General features: G+C 34.3%; 2 protein-coding genes across 3 annotated transcripts; both read right to left on the reverse strand.

The window, feature by feature from the left end:
• Positions 1-1,439: 1,439 nt before the first annotated feature.
• On the reverse strand, positions 1,440-6,856 carry LOC114313441 (29 kDa ribonucleoprotein A, chloroplastic). 2 transcript variants are annotated; one of them, XR_003647184.2, is made up of 6 exons: positions 6,305-6,853; positions 5,681-5,782; positions 5,084-5,383; positions 2,345-2,453; positions 2,010-2,069; positions 1,440-1,678 (listed from the first exon to the last, which is right to left on the reverse strand). XR_003647184.2 is itself a non-coding variant. In XM_028259828.2 (5 exons), exons 1-4 carry the CDS (start codon positions 6,662-6,664, stop codon positions 2,391-2,393), a joined length of 825 nt encoding a protein of 274 aa, XP_028115629.1. In that variant the 5' UTR covers positions 6,665-6,856; the 3' UTR covers positions 1,440-1,678; positions 2,345-2,390. The 2 variants fall into 2 exon arrangements, 1 of the variants encoding a protein (XP_028115629.1); XM_028259828.2 differs by lacking the exon at positions 2,010-2,069 and having other exon boundaries at positions 6,305-6,856.
• Positions 6,857-11,182: 4,326 nt separating this feature from the next.
• LOC114313440 (Tetratricopeptide repeat (TPR)-like superfamily protein) lies at positions 11,183-14,086 on the reverse strand. The gene has a single exon (XM_028259827.2). The coding sequence runs from the start codon at positions 13,912-13,914 to the stop codon at positions 11,596-11,598; it is 2,319 nt and encodes a 772-aa protein (XP_028115628.2). The 5' UTR covers positions 13,915-14,086; the 3' UTR covers positions 11,183-11,595.
• Positions 14,087-14,290: the final 204 nt, after the last annotated feature.

Genomic DNA, 14,290 nt, shown 5'->3' on the forward strand with positions numbered 1-14,290 from the left:
ATTTAATGTTTTATATAAATAGTCTTTTCAATAAATTCTAAATCAACGTAAAAGAAGCCCAACCTTTTGAAAAAACAGTTGATATTAGCTCTGGCCGCCATGCTTGTGCAACCCCAAAAAGCATTTGGCATTTCCTCAAAGTTTATCCGTTTATTTTTATAAAAATTATTTTTTAATATTTAATTATGATCTTAAAATTAATATGTTAATAACTGTATTAGTTATTGTTGAAGAGGTGGTAACAGCAATGACAATAGTAATATTGTGATAAAAGTGAAATATTTTTTAACCAAATTAGTTTGTTTCTTGATATACCAAAAACAAAAATAAAAAATAAAAAATTATTTTCAAATACATTTTTCACCAAAACGAATAGAAAAAAGACATCATTGACCGTCAGTATTTTGGTATCAATGTTAATATTAAATCTAAGAGATATTTATTAAAGTCGGTAATATTAAAATTTTATAGAATAAAAAATATACAATATTTTCATAATAATTAAAATCCCTCAACATTCCTATAAAAAAAATTTGACTCAAAAACATTTTGTTTGACTCAAAAAAAATTCAATTTTCATAGAAAATTTTCAAAATTTCTCTAAATCAAGACTGAAATTTCTCTAAACCAGGCAAAATTTCTCTAAATCAAACAAATTGAGTCAAATTTTCTATATGAAAATGTTAAGATACCTTAGCTAATAAAAAAAAAATCTTTGACCTCTCCTACTACATAAAGTTAAAGAGAAATATTTCACTAATTTTTCATTAAATCTATTACTAGAAATAGGCTTAAGGTACGAATCCTGTTGATTAGTTTTAATATTCATCAACAATCATAAAAACAAAAATACATAAATAAATAAAATAAAATGAAATATAGAGCTTTTTTTTTTTTTTGGGTGAATAATGAAATATAGAGTTATTAACCCAGAAAATCACTATTATGGCCATATTTCTGTAAATCGTTTAAATGAATCGCATAAAATAACCAAAGAATAATAACTAAAGAACATAGCAGGAAAATCGAAAAAAGGCAAACGAAGAACAACCCATCATAAAGCATAACAAAATGGCATGTGAACATTCCTAGGAAACATATTAATCCACCATCATAAAATAACCCCATTTTGTATTTCTACTATTTTGAGAGACGATTTCATTATTTTATGAACAAGATATAGATCACTCCAAGATAAAATAGAACCGAGTAATTCAAGTATGAAATCGGATGTTGTGAAATTGAAGATGACTTACCTCGGCAAAGAAATTTGAGCGGATCTCAATAGGAGATGTGGATTGCTTAATCCCAACAAAAAGTTATAGGACATCAAGTCCCCATAACATTAATATTGTAAACCTCACAGCTAGATGGGGTTTTAAGCGGGATTCGCATTTCCCCTGCAAATATTTTATCAATCACAGTTTTTGCACTACACATAACAAAAACAACAATTCATGTATATTCCATCAAAAGCTATAAGAGAAGAATTACAATCAATATCTTGTCCAAAGCATAGCATTTCAGAAAATATGCACTGAAAGATTCAACACAGTTATGAGGCCCCGTTTGTCAGGATGCAGAGATCAAATACAAAGTTACTTAGTCGAAAGGAGTATATTCTTCAAATTTTAGTGAAACAACAAAAGACTGCAGCTGCATCGCCCTCCCGAGAAACCTGTTACAGAATAATATGCATTTTAATCCATTTCTGGAAAAAGCGATGATCATGAACTTATAGGTCTGTTTGGCTCAGCTGAAAACATTTTCCTATGTTAAAAAAAAATATATATATATATATATATTGTAAAAAACGTTTTCCTACATTTGGTTGCGTCTTTGAAACTAATATAATAGTGGTTATATTAGTGGTGAAGTGGAGGTGGCGGTGGTGGGGGATTGGTGGTGGTGGTGAGCCGGTGGAGGTGAAGGTGGTTGTGGTCGTGGTAATGTGGTGGTGATAGGGTGGTGGCACTAGTAAGACTTTTCGTCTGGAAAATGTTTTTCACCTTTCAGAAGTGGAAATATTTTTCACCCCAATAAGCTTGTTTTCTGCCGGCTTTTGTTTTCTGTGGTACCAAATGCCAAAAAATGCAAAATAAAAAATATTTTCTACCCAAACAAACGAAACGTAAAGTGCAAAGAGAAATCAGGACTTTATATTTAAAATGGTGATCGCTATGGGAAACCTCTTGCAACAGGTCTACATATTTTGGATCTGCTTGTCAAGCTAAAAACACCAAGATACTTGAGACAAATTACTGTGATTTGATGTCAGATTGACTGCACACGAATTTAGGGATATAGAAAATCCAAATAAATTGAAAATTAATTAAATATGTACCCCCAAGGTGTGTTCTTAGTTGAAAAAAGCTCAAAAGATTCAATGATCAAAATTGACGCCTTGGCCTGCCTTCAGCAATGCTTACTCGGATTGGCCTGCCATCTAGGTCCTACAGCAAAGAATAGAAGTTAGACGAAATTTGATAAAGGAGAACTGATCGTAAAACTACAAGGAAACTTCTAAAAATGTGTATATATTGCATTTATATGGGAATGGAAATCAAACTCCAACTCAACTCAAAGAGTCAAACCCCAAGAAAATAAAGAGGAAAGAGTATGAAAATGCATGCAAATATTGTTTAGGGTTGCAAACGAACTGAACCGAGCCGAGCCGAGCCGAGCAGAGCCGAGCTTTGTTGAGCTCAAGCTCGGCTCGTTTACTTATCGAACTCGTTTATTGAGCTCGAGCTCGGCTCGAGAAGGAATTGGGCTCGAGCTCGGCTCGGCTCGGCTCATTCATTTTAATGAAACTCAAGCTCGGCTCGGCTCGGCTCGATAAATTTTTTTTAATATTATTTAATATATAAAAAATATATTTATATTATTATTTATATATATTTATATATTATTTAATATATAAATAATATATCTATTATATAATTTAAATAAAGATAAACGAGCCGAGCTTGACGAGCCGAGCTTATGCGGGCTCGAGCTCGGCTCATTTACTAAACGAGCCTAATATTCGAGCTCGAGCTCTTAACGAGCCGAGCCGAACTTGTTCATGAACAGCTCAGATCATTTGCCGCCCTAATATTGTTATCCATATTAGGGGTGTACACGGTCCGGATTGGTTCGGTTCTGAGAAAATCCAAGAACCGAACCAATCCTAACGGTTCTGTGATTTTGAGAACCAGACCAGACCGTTACACTTGTAAAACCGAACCAGAACCAGAACCAAACCGAAAAAACGGTTCGGTTTCGGTTTTGGTTTACGGTTCCAAAAATTTCTATTTACAAGAATAATTTATTAATATTAGCAAAATAATTATTCAAACTAATTGCATTTAACTCATGATAAAAACTAATAACATTAAGGCATTACTTAATATTACATATATATACCATCCTAATATCATTAAAATTATAAAAAATCAATTAATAAAAATAAAACTTGATATTATATATATATTTTTAAAAAAAAAAAAAAAAAAAAATCGGTTCGGTTCGGTTCGAACCGCGGTTTTTTCATAAAATCCATTAACCGAACCGTTTTTACGGTTCTCATATTTCTTAATCCGTAACCGAACCAATTCTTAATAGAACCGAACCAAACCGTATAATTCGGTCTGGTTCGGTCCGGATTACCGGTTTGAACGGATTTTTGAACAGCCCTAATCCATATTCTGGAAATTTAATACTCAGATACCAAGACTTGTTATAAAATCTTACACAAAGTCATAGTAAGGCCATCTCCAACCCTTGATACTTTTACTCAAATTAAGTAAGAGTCTGAGCTTCATTTGGTATGAAGCACTGCAATGGACAAACTCAAATTTGTGTAAAAATTGCTTTGTATCAAGTTTTCAATTGGATGATAGGAGTTGGAGTAAAGGCGAATTTAGAAAATTTAGGTAGAAGCACCTATGTGTCAAGTTTTGATTGGATAGAAATTTGAGTAAATGAAATGGGTCTCCCTTGATTTAAATCAAATTTTTAGTAAAGGTGTGGAGGGGATTTTAGTGGCTTTTTAGTCAAATTTAAGCTTGAGTCAATATTTGGGTAAGGGTTGGAGATGCCCTAACACCTATTGACAGTGTGCCAAAAAAATCCTATAAATAGAAAGAGTGATGGGAAATCCAATGGTGTAGTGATACTTGGCAATTCTAATGCTTGGTTTCATTGATGCATGTCGATAAGCAAAACGGAATGACTATATCATTGGCACTGTCATGTCCAACCAACTTAATAAATTGTCAAATGTTATAGGCAAATAAAAGCATAATGAGGAACAAGCACGTATTTGTGTTCTATCTAGCAACATTAGTTAAAGAATCTTATATAAAACCAGAAAAATCCATAAACTTAAGCACAAACATAATGCAACATTTGGTGCCCATATAACAAAAAGTTAAATGACCACAGAACATACATATTTTTCCATATACAAATTCAGCTGGCGCAAAATAAAACATATTCAGGAAATACCTTTTTTTAGTGTAACAAATTAAATTAAAAATAAATCCAGGTAATGTCGACTAAACTCAACAAAGTCTTGTCCCAACTAAAATCAATAAAGTCTTGTCCCAACTACTTGGGGATCAGCTACAAGAATCCTGGTTTGCCATCCTGCTTGTTCAAGGGGCATAATTCAGTTAAAACATAACCCTCAATATCATTTCAACCCATGTTAATCACAGTCTACCTCGTCTCCTAGGATACCCTCAATAAGGATAGTGTCACTCCTCCCAAGTCCATGACCAAACCATCTTTATTAATTTTCTCTCACTTTATCTGCAATGCTCACTCTTAAAATTATTTATGTAAGAAATCCTACCACATCATACTATTAATTGAAGATAATTTTTTTTATTTTATTTTACAAAAGACTATTTCCAGCTCTGTATTTAGGACTAAGAAACTGAAATTTTTCCTTCGCAATTATTTGATCAACTCAACAACAAGACTATTCAACATATGCATCTCATTGGATTGCTAAGATGACATAGGGGAGGAAATGAAAACTGGAAAAGTGATAGGTGATGGTAAATAATCCAGAAAAAGATAAAAAGATACTCACAACACCATCCAATGATTCAATTGCATTGTTGACCTCATCTGCAGAACTGTAGGTTACAAACCCAAAACCCCTTGATCTGCCGCTATCTCTGTCATAAACAACCTTAGCTTCTATAACCTTTCCTTGCTCACTAAACAAGGTTGCAAGTGCTGACTCATCAACACCCCATGCAAGATTGCCCACATAAACCCTATTGGTGTTATCAAAACTTGCCCCACCAGCCCTGGGCTCTCTGAAAGGAGAATCTCCTTTCGGAGGAGGAGGACCAGAATTCACCCTCAATGCCCTGCCTTCCAGTTCCTGCCAAACATCATAAATTTCCGCATAGATGAAATAGATCTACAGAATTACAGTTCTTGTACATGCACATAATCCAATCTCATATTCGGACACAACCCTTGAACAATTCTGTAATTGAATTATGTGCACGTAGAATTTTTCAAAAAATTCCAATTTTATAGTTAAATCAACGAAGATACATGGAAGGCCTTCGTTCCTATTCCTCTGTTTCAATGCACACATAATAATCAAAGCAATTCAAAACTAACCAAGAAGTAGCACATTGTAGAATGGAATGTGGACAATAGCAAAGCTTACATAGCCATTAAATTGCTGAACTGCTGCCTCAACCCCCTCAGCCGAAGACATTGTCACAAAACCGAACCCTCGGCTCCTTCCAGTTATCTTGTCATATATAACCTACCGAAACAGCCAAGGAAAACACATAGGTTTCCTAGAACAAAAAAACTACATAATTTATTTTAAAAATTATATATATCAACTGAATTCCTAACCCCAAAAAAAAACCCATATTTCATTCAAAGAACTCGCATAAATTACGCTGGAAAAATTACAAAATTAACAAAAAGAAACGATTTTTACAACAAATAAACAAAATTATCCATCAAACACGACATTATTCAGAAAAAGAACCCTATTATTATCTGACTAAACCCTATGCCTTAACACACAAAACTGAACGTTTCGCAATCTCACCTTAATTCCTAACCCAGAAAACCCATATTTAATTCAAAGAACTAGCACAAAATTAAGCTACAATAATTACAAAATCAACAAAAAGAAAAGGTATTTACAACAAACAAACAAACAAACAAACAAACAAAATTACCCATCAAACACAGCATTATTAACCAAACCCTACACCTCAATCCACAAAAAATGAAGAATTCGCAATCCAAAACACAACAAAACTAGCAGTACCTCAACCATCTCGACATTCCCAGCTCGCTCGAACAACTCAGCGAGAGTTGCGCTGTCGACGTTGAAAGGCAAGTTCCCAACGAAGACCTTGAGGTCAGGAGAGAAACTGGGTTCCTCTGCATCGCTCAAGACCTCCTCTTCCTGCTCGAACTCGGACGAAACCGCGACGTTTCGAACGACAAACCGAGAGGGCGAGAAATCGAAGGGCCTGGCAGAGAAGATGGAGGTGGATGATTTGATTGGGGTTTTGAGGGGAGAGGAGAGAGAGAGAGAAGAGGGGGCGGTGGGTTTGGAGTTGGAGAGAGAGAGAGAGTGAGGAGATAGAGAGAGAAAGTGGAGAGAAGAGGCAGAGGAAGACATTGTTGGGTTTGGTTTGGTTTGGTTTGGTTGCAGATAAGGTTTTTGCAGAAAGGTTGGAGAGAGAGAGGAGAAGAGAGGGTACGAGAGTGGGTGAGCGAGATATTTATGGAGAGAGAAGAGAGTGGATTAGGAGCTTGAGGCTGTGTTTGGTTGAGGAGCGAGATAAACTATGCTTCGGATATTTCTTACAAGAAAAATGCTTAGGAGCACTAAAAGGGGATCACTAAAGGGAGCACTAATGATGTGGCAGTGGGCCCCGCCCACTTTCTATGTCTTATTTTTATTTTTTTATTATTTTTTTTGTCATTTCCAATATATTAGTGTTATTAATAATATATTTTTTAATGATCTAAATCATTATTACTTCTTACAAATGGCTAGAAATAATCGTCAACGTTTTACATAGGGCTTCAAATTAATTGAAAACACCACGGGAGGCGTGGTGGGTTGGAAATACGTTGCAATTCGGGCGGGTTCGGTCGAATTAAGAAGTTATTTCAGTTCAATTTAAGTTGTCTTAAGATCTATTTAAGTTTGTTTAAACTTAAATTGTAACTCGAAGTTATCTGTCCAATCTTGATCCAAGTTAAATCTGAGTTGCCCGAGTTGCCTGAATTGTATTTTTTTTGTTTGCAGTTACATTATTAAATTATTAAAATTTGACTCTATTTATAATTTTTTTTATATATAGAAAATTATTAATATCATTAAAACAAATAATTTATATAATATAAGAGAGATGTCGTTGTAGTAGTTTTATAATTTATGAGTGAAAATAAAAATAAAAAAAAGTAAGATTTTATATTATTTGTATATATAATATATATTCAATATGATTTAATAATTTAAATTATTTTAATATCATATAATAGCTAATAATTTATATGTATATTTAGGCCAAGTTTGGGAAGACTAAATAAGTGCACTTTTTGTCTTTTTGGACTAAAAAATTGAGGTTGAAAATATGGATGTTTGGGTTAACTTTTTGACTTTTTATTGAAAAATGTGTAATAAAAAATTGTAAAAATTGATTTGTAGGGAAAAATTTGAATTGGGAGTTGTGCAGCCGTAATTGTTGACTTTTGGTGAATAGTGTTAACTTTTTAACTTTTTGAGTAACTTTTTGGCTTTTTGGCTTTTTTGGAACATCCCAAACTTGGCCTTAATATTTTTATATATCTATATATATAATTCAGATTTCGGGTTGCTCAGGTTGTTTGATGTCTTTGCCTAAGTCTGTCCAAATTTAATTCGGACTTTTGAATTTTTACCCAAACCTGTACCGAATTTAAAAATTTCTTATCCAAATCTTAAAAAAATTCAAATTAAATTCGAGTTGCTCAAATTGAACCCAACTAAACTGCACCCCTAGTTGAAAAGGCGCCCTTCTTTCCCACACACAAGAGGAGGGTTCAATTTTTGGGAGGCCCAATTAATAATTTATTTTTCAAATGATCAAGGTTGGTAACATTTTTTTTCTTGATTCGGTAGTGGATTCCTTTTTTTGAGGTAAATTAAATCTAACCGATTCTTTCTTTGAGTTAGGTTAAATTTAACGGGTAATCAATTATCTCAGGATCAGAACTTACCGATATTATGATGCTCTCACCAAACATCGTTTTTTTTAGTATTCAAAAAAAAATTAATTGAAAAATGTACTTTGTTTAGTTTGGAATTTTCAAAATTAATTTTATTAGTTTTTAATTGGTATTTTTTTATTTTTAATGAATTTTTTTAATATTTTAATCATTTTTTCAAAAATTTTATATTTACTTAGAGGTTGATTGGGAAATGGTAGATTAGTATATTTTTTACTTTTTATAAAAAACATGAAATATGAGTTGAGTTTGGAGTAATATGATAGAGAAGTGATGTGACTCAAATAAAATAATGTACTAAAATAGTATGTGCTATTTTAGCACATGCCAAACAAAGCCTTAACCTAAATACACTTAAAAAGTATTAAATTTATGTAAAAATCTTTCAAAAATTCATTAATTACAAAAAAAATATTTAAAAGAAAATACAAAAAATTTGGTATATTTTAATATTTTGTCGTATTTAATGTATTTAGAACAATGAATTTAAAAAGAAAAAAAAATATTAAAATGTTTGAAAAAATCACTAAAAATAAAATTACAAATTTAAAAATTAAAAAACTATTTTTGAAAAATTCAAGTCAAACAGAGTGATTTGAAGTTAAAAAAAATGATCAATTTAGATAAAGTTACCATCTGCAAAAAAAAAAAAAACTTAGATAAAGTTTTATAATATTTTGAGAATATTTAATAATTTTTATGAAAATATTATTATCCTAAGGTATTATTTAAAGAAATTATCATAAAATTCCTATTATTTTTATGGAAGCATTATTCAGTTTTATTTCTATTAACATATTCATAAGATTGGCTTAATGGAAATTTAAGACTTCCTCGTTAACTATTGAGCTTCAAAGAAAGGAATTGATATGTTGAATGAAACACTTCCTTTATCAACGAGTGATGCTTAGGTTCAAGATTATGCTGTTTCATCTTCACATATACCTTATATTGATTGAAAACAAATTAAAAATGTGAAGCTTCTGAGTAACACCCATTTAATTAATCTCTACTCTCACCATATGTATTATAAATTTTATACTTCGTGAAACAACACTTACCAGATGTGAGTAATATATATAGTTATGTGATGGGTGTACTTAAAAACTAGGAGCTTAAATATACCATTCCATACCCATTTTCTCTTTTATCCTCACTTAAAAGATTGAAAATTTTCATTTGTTCTCTCATCCTCCCTTCGTAATTCCAAACCCATTTCATTTCTAACCTCATCACCTGATCTCTAAAGAGAAGGTGTAGATAAATTTGTTGTTAAGAGACAACGATAGAGGGATTTGCAGGTGAGTGCTAGGGTAAAGACTGCAATGAATAAAGGATAGCAGGGAGGGATGGGGGAAGTAAGGAATGGGGAAGTGTCACGACTATACAAATTATTGTGAGGTAGAGAGCGGAGGAGTTGGAGTGGCAAGGAAAAGATAAAATTAATTTCAAATTTTAGGATTTTATCCTTTTAACACTGTGTTTGATTAAGAGATTTAAAAATGAATTTGAAAAGAAAATGAAAAAAGTGTGTGAAACTAAATAAAATACAGATATATTTTATTCACATTTCACCTACCTTTTTCATTTTCTTTTCCAAATCTTTTTATCAAATCATCTAACCAAACACAGCATAATGGTAATTTTATGGGATAAAATTGGTATAAATTTTTTGATAATTTGATGGGTGTTGAGGGAAAAATTATCACTTTGGATTTTGTCTTTAATGGTTATTTTGTTTAGGGTTAGAATTGCAATAAATTTTTTGATAATTTGATGGATAGTACATTTTACTCAGCACAGAATATACAACTACCACCTTGATGGAAATAGCTTGGTATGCTCAAGCTAAAAGGCCAACATGTTTTGAGATGTAGAGTACCAAACATCACCTAAGGACAAATTTATCGAATGTAGGAGCAAGATCTTCTATGTTTTGGGAATGGTTTTAACTGTCACTAAAGTTGCCTAAGAAAATGTCATTCAAATAAATATCAACGAAACATGTTGATGATAATAATGATACAGATAAATGAGAGAAAAAAAAAAAAGATTGAAAGAACAAAGCTGATATCGATCAAAATATGAACATGCGATGCACTTTAAAAAAAAAAAAATTCCGGCTTCATCTTACTTCCAAATGAAAAGACACACCGAGAGCTTTAATCAGAATCAGAACATGGTTCCCGAAAGAAATGCATATATACAAAGAAGGAAAATAAAGCAGCTTTTATCACAGCTCTAATAAACTAAAGCAACTTCCAGATTGCTGTTGGCCATACTGTATTCCTTTAATAGACCTTCATCATTCATGGCAGTTGAAATCAGCATCACATAGTTACATGCACAAGTAGCAAAAGAAATACCACTGTTTTTGGCCAATGATGGGTATAACCAGCCAAGCTTCAACAAACAAACATGAACAAAAATGAAGTATTTGAAGCAGTGGTGCCGCAACTTTCACAGACAAAGTACCAACATAATAATGCATTTTATTCAAGTCTCAAATGAAATTGTGGATTTCCAGGTGAAGAAAAGGTGAAAAAAAAACGCGTGATATGTCGTGCCAAAACTAGTGTAACCAAAAAGTGAGCATCATTACACATGAAACTTGCAATCACAAAGTTTGAAGCGTCTTCTCTATACTGCATTGCTTGTGCCGCTAGTATCGAGATAAATAGGTCATAAAAATGTTTACACAAGCACCCACCTCCTGCACCATAAAGAGAAGTCCAGGGGCAGGCTGGCAGCTGTCACTACAGGGTTTGGGGAGAGTTAGATATACGCAGCCTAACGGCATGCAGAGATGATGTTTCCGCAACTGTAGGTAATTTGCAACTACAGTTAATTCTATAGATATAATTTAATATATTTGTACTGCAAAATGATAAATTAAAAATAATAATCATCCAAAGGAGGATTTTCAGCAATGATTTCTGTAATAATACCAATCACAAAGCTGCCTGCATTAAAGTAGCTACAAATCTATCACAGGGCGGTGCCAATAAACAAAATAAAGTTATAATCTTGTCCAGAAGGATCAAATCCCATCACTTGTAATCCTCAAAAACTAGATCCTAATTTTCACTCTAAAGAATGTGTCCCTTGTTTGATAGACTATGTTGTTCTCCCTCAGTCAACAGTAAATAAAAGAAGAAACACGATGCTTGCATGAGTTGAACCTCATAAACTCAGAATTGAAAGCAGAAACAGAATACATTGAATTCCATATAACTTATTTTCTCAAAATGAAACCCCTTCTCAAAATTCTGAAAGTTGAAATCAACCATAAAATCTCACCTCAGAACTGATGGGAAAAAAGGAATAATGAAGTCACAAGGCAATGGATGCCTGTTTCTTCCCTTTCTTGCTCCTAGCAGCCTTATCCCCTCCCATCATCATCCTCGAGAGAATATCTGCTTGCTTTGTATTCCCCTCCTCGTTAAGACTCTTGATCAGATCCTTGCAGCTACTTTCATCAGTAGGTCCTCCTTTCTCCATTATTTTACACAATATTGAATATGCATTAAGAGTCTTCCCAGCTGCTAAAAGAGCATCTAATACCTTATCATAGCTTGAAAAGTCTATATTAAAGTCTCTCTCCAAACCAAAATCTAACAACTTCAGAGCAGCAATGGTTTTCCCTTTCTCACAAAGAACAGACAAAAGATTATCAAAATCAGGTGTGCAGCCACTGTGCATCAGTACGTCAATTCGTCCAAGGGCTTCCTCAACGTGACCCCTCAAAAGAAGAGCCTCCAAGATCTTAGCAACCAAGTCCATGTTCTCCTTGACCCCCTTTTCAACCATAGTATTCATCACACGACTTGCCGTTTGAATCCTCCCATCTTCAAACAGACTCTGCGTCACCGATCTATAAAGGGCTGAATCTGGAAGATGCCCTTGTTCAATCATACTATCCAAAGCAATTTTAGCATCAGCTGCCTCGCCTTTCTTCAAGTAGCTCTCAACAAGCAACTTGTGAGCACTTCCTTCAGATGGGACCTTTCTCCTAATCATGATGTTCAAAATTTCAAAAGCAGAATCAGGACTCCCTTCTGTTGAATGTCCTCGTAGGAGATTATTAAAGGCAATGGGATCCTGAACACCCTTTTTCATCAACTGCCGGAAAAAGGTTTCAGCTTTTGCTGTCTGCCCATTGTTGCAGAGGTACATTATCATTGGGTTATATGCACTAGGCTCCATCTCCAAAGTGCTCTGTGGCCTCAAAATAACTTCCTTTTCAATCAGCTTATCTAACAAATTAACTGCCCGATCAAACACACCAGCCTTGCAAAAATTCTCAATTAAGACACCATAATGTCCAGCCTCTGTTGGAATGCTCAACCTAATCATTGCTTTGAGCACATCTGCAGCTGCATCCAAGTTATCTGCCTTGCACTGGCCAGATATCAATCTTATGAAGATTGAATTATCCTTAGGAGGAATATATTTCTCCACCATCTCCTTCAAAATGTTTCGAGCTTCAGGCATTTTCTCTGCATCACAGAGCCCTGGCAACAGAGTAGAGTATGTAATTGCATTTGGCTTAATACCAAAACTTTTCATCTCTTCAAGCAATCTCAACGCATCATCAACTTGTCCAACCGAAACATACCCTTTGATCATGGTAGTATAACTTATCACCGTTGGAGCAATATTTCTTCCCTTCATCTCCACAAAAAACTTCTCTGCCTCCTCCATCTTTTTAACTCTATGATACCCATTAATCATCGTATTATACGTAACCACATTAGGCGAAATCTCTCTACTTTTCATCTCTTCAAAGAATCGATTTGCAGTCTCAACCCTCGATGAAAGGAAAAAACCCCAAATCATAAGATTGAAGGTGTGGCAAGTTGGCATTATCCCTTCACTCAACATCTTGTTAAAATACCTCTTGGCCATCATATACCGGCCTCGCCTCATTATCACTTTGAACAAAGTATCATAGGACTTTATCGTCCTCTCAACACCCAATTCCTCCATTTTCTGAAAAATCTTCACACTCTCTTGAACAATACCCGCCTTTCCATAGCTATCAATCAACATAACAAACATGTCCTCATCCCATTCCACACCCTTCTTCGGCATATCCAACAATATACACCGGGCATGATTGAGCTTCGAAGCTCGACCCAAAATCTCAATTATCTTGAAATGGGTTTCTTTATCATGCTGGAACAACCCAGCTCGCTCGACCCACCGGAAAAACTGGAGAGCATGCTCCGAGTTCCGAGCACCGTGCAATACATTATAAACAAGTGAATGATCAAATTCAGGCACTAAATTCCTAATTGAGTTCTGTAAACGAGTCGTCCAAGGCCGATTGGCCATCATTCTACATATAATATCCTCTAATTTTTCTGGGTTTCGATGCTTACCTCTTAGGGTTCTCTGATTCGCAATCACTTCAACATTGGGGCTTTCGGGCACGATCGTAGCAGCTGAAACAGGGGAGTCTGGGTCTGGGTCTGGGTCTGGGTCTGGGTCTGGGTTTGGGATTGGATCGGTGGAAGAGAGTGATGTATCGATTGGTGGGTCTGGAGCAGATGAGCAAAAGAAGTAGAGGGATTTGAGGGAAATGGGATTTGAAATCAAGTAAAACCTAGGTTTCAAAAGAGGCGGCTTTGATGCAGAGATATAGGCCATTTCTGGGTATTTCTCTGATCTGTGAAATGAGTGTGAAGAGACTGTAAAATGGAAGGGATGATTCTTTGTAGTGTCAAGTTTGGTTCTGAGAGAGAGAGAGAGAGAGAGAGAGGACTTTGAAAGGGTTAGGGTTTAGGAGACAATGGGTTAAATGTGGTGTATTGGCCTCCTTTAGAATGGGCTATTTTAGTGAATTTTTTTAATTTTATATGAGAATAGGAATGGCAATTTGAAATCGGTCCGACGGACCAGACCTCGATTTAAGTGATTTTTTTTTGAAAAATATCCCTGACGGGGAGAAGACGGTATCTGAAAATCAATCCCCGATTTGTTTTGGGCCGGGAACGGTGATCAATGTTTAAGCCCCGGCCTGGCC

The sequence above is a fragment of the Camellia sinensis genome, chromosome 3, assembly GCF_055761805.1.
Source record: "Camellia sinensis isolate YWXY chromosome 3, ASM5576180v1, whole genome shotgun sequence".
In the NCBI taxonomy this organism is placed as follows: Eukaryota; Viridiplantae; Streptophyta; class Magnoliopsida; order Ericales; family Theaceae; genus Camellia; species Camellia sinensis.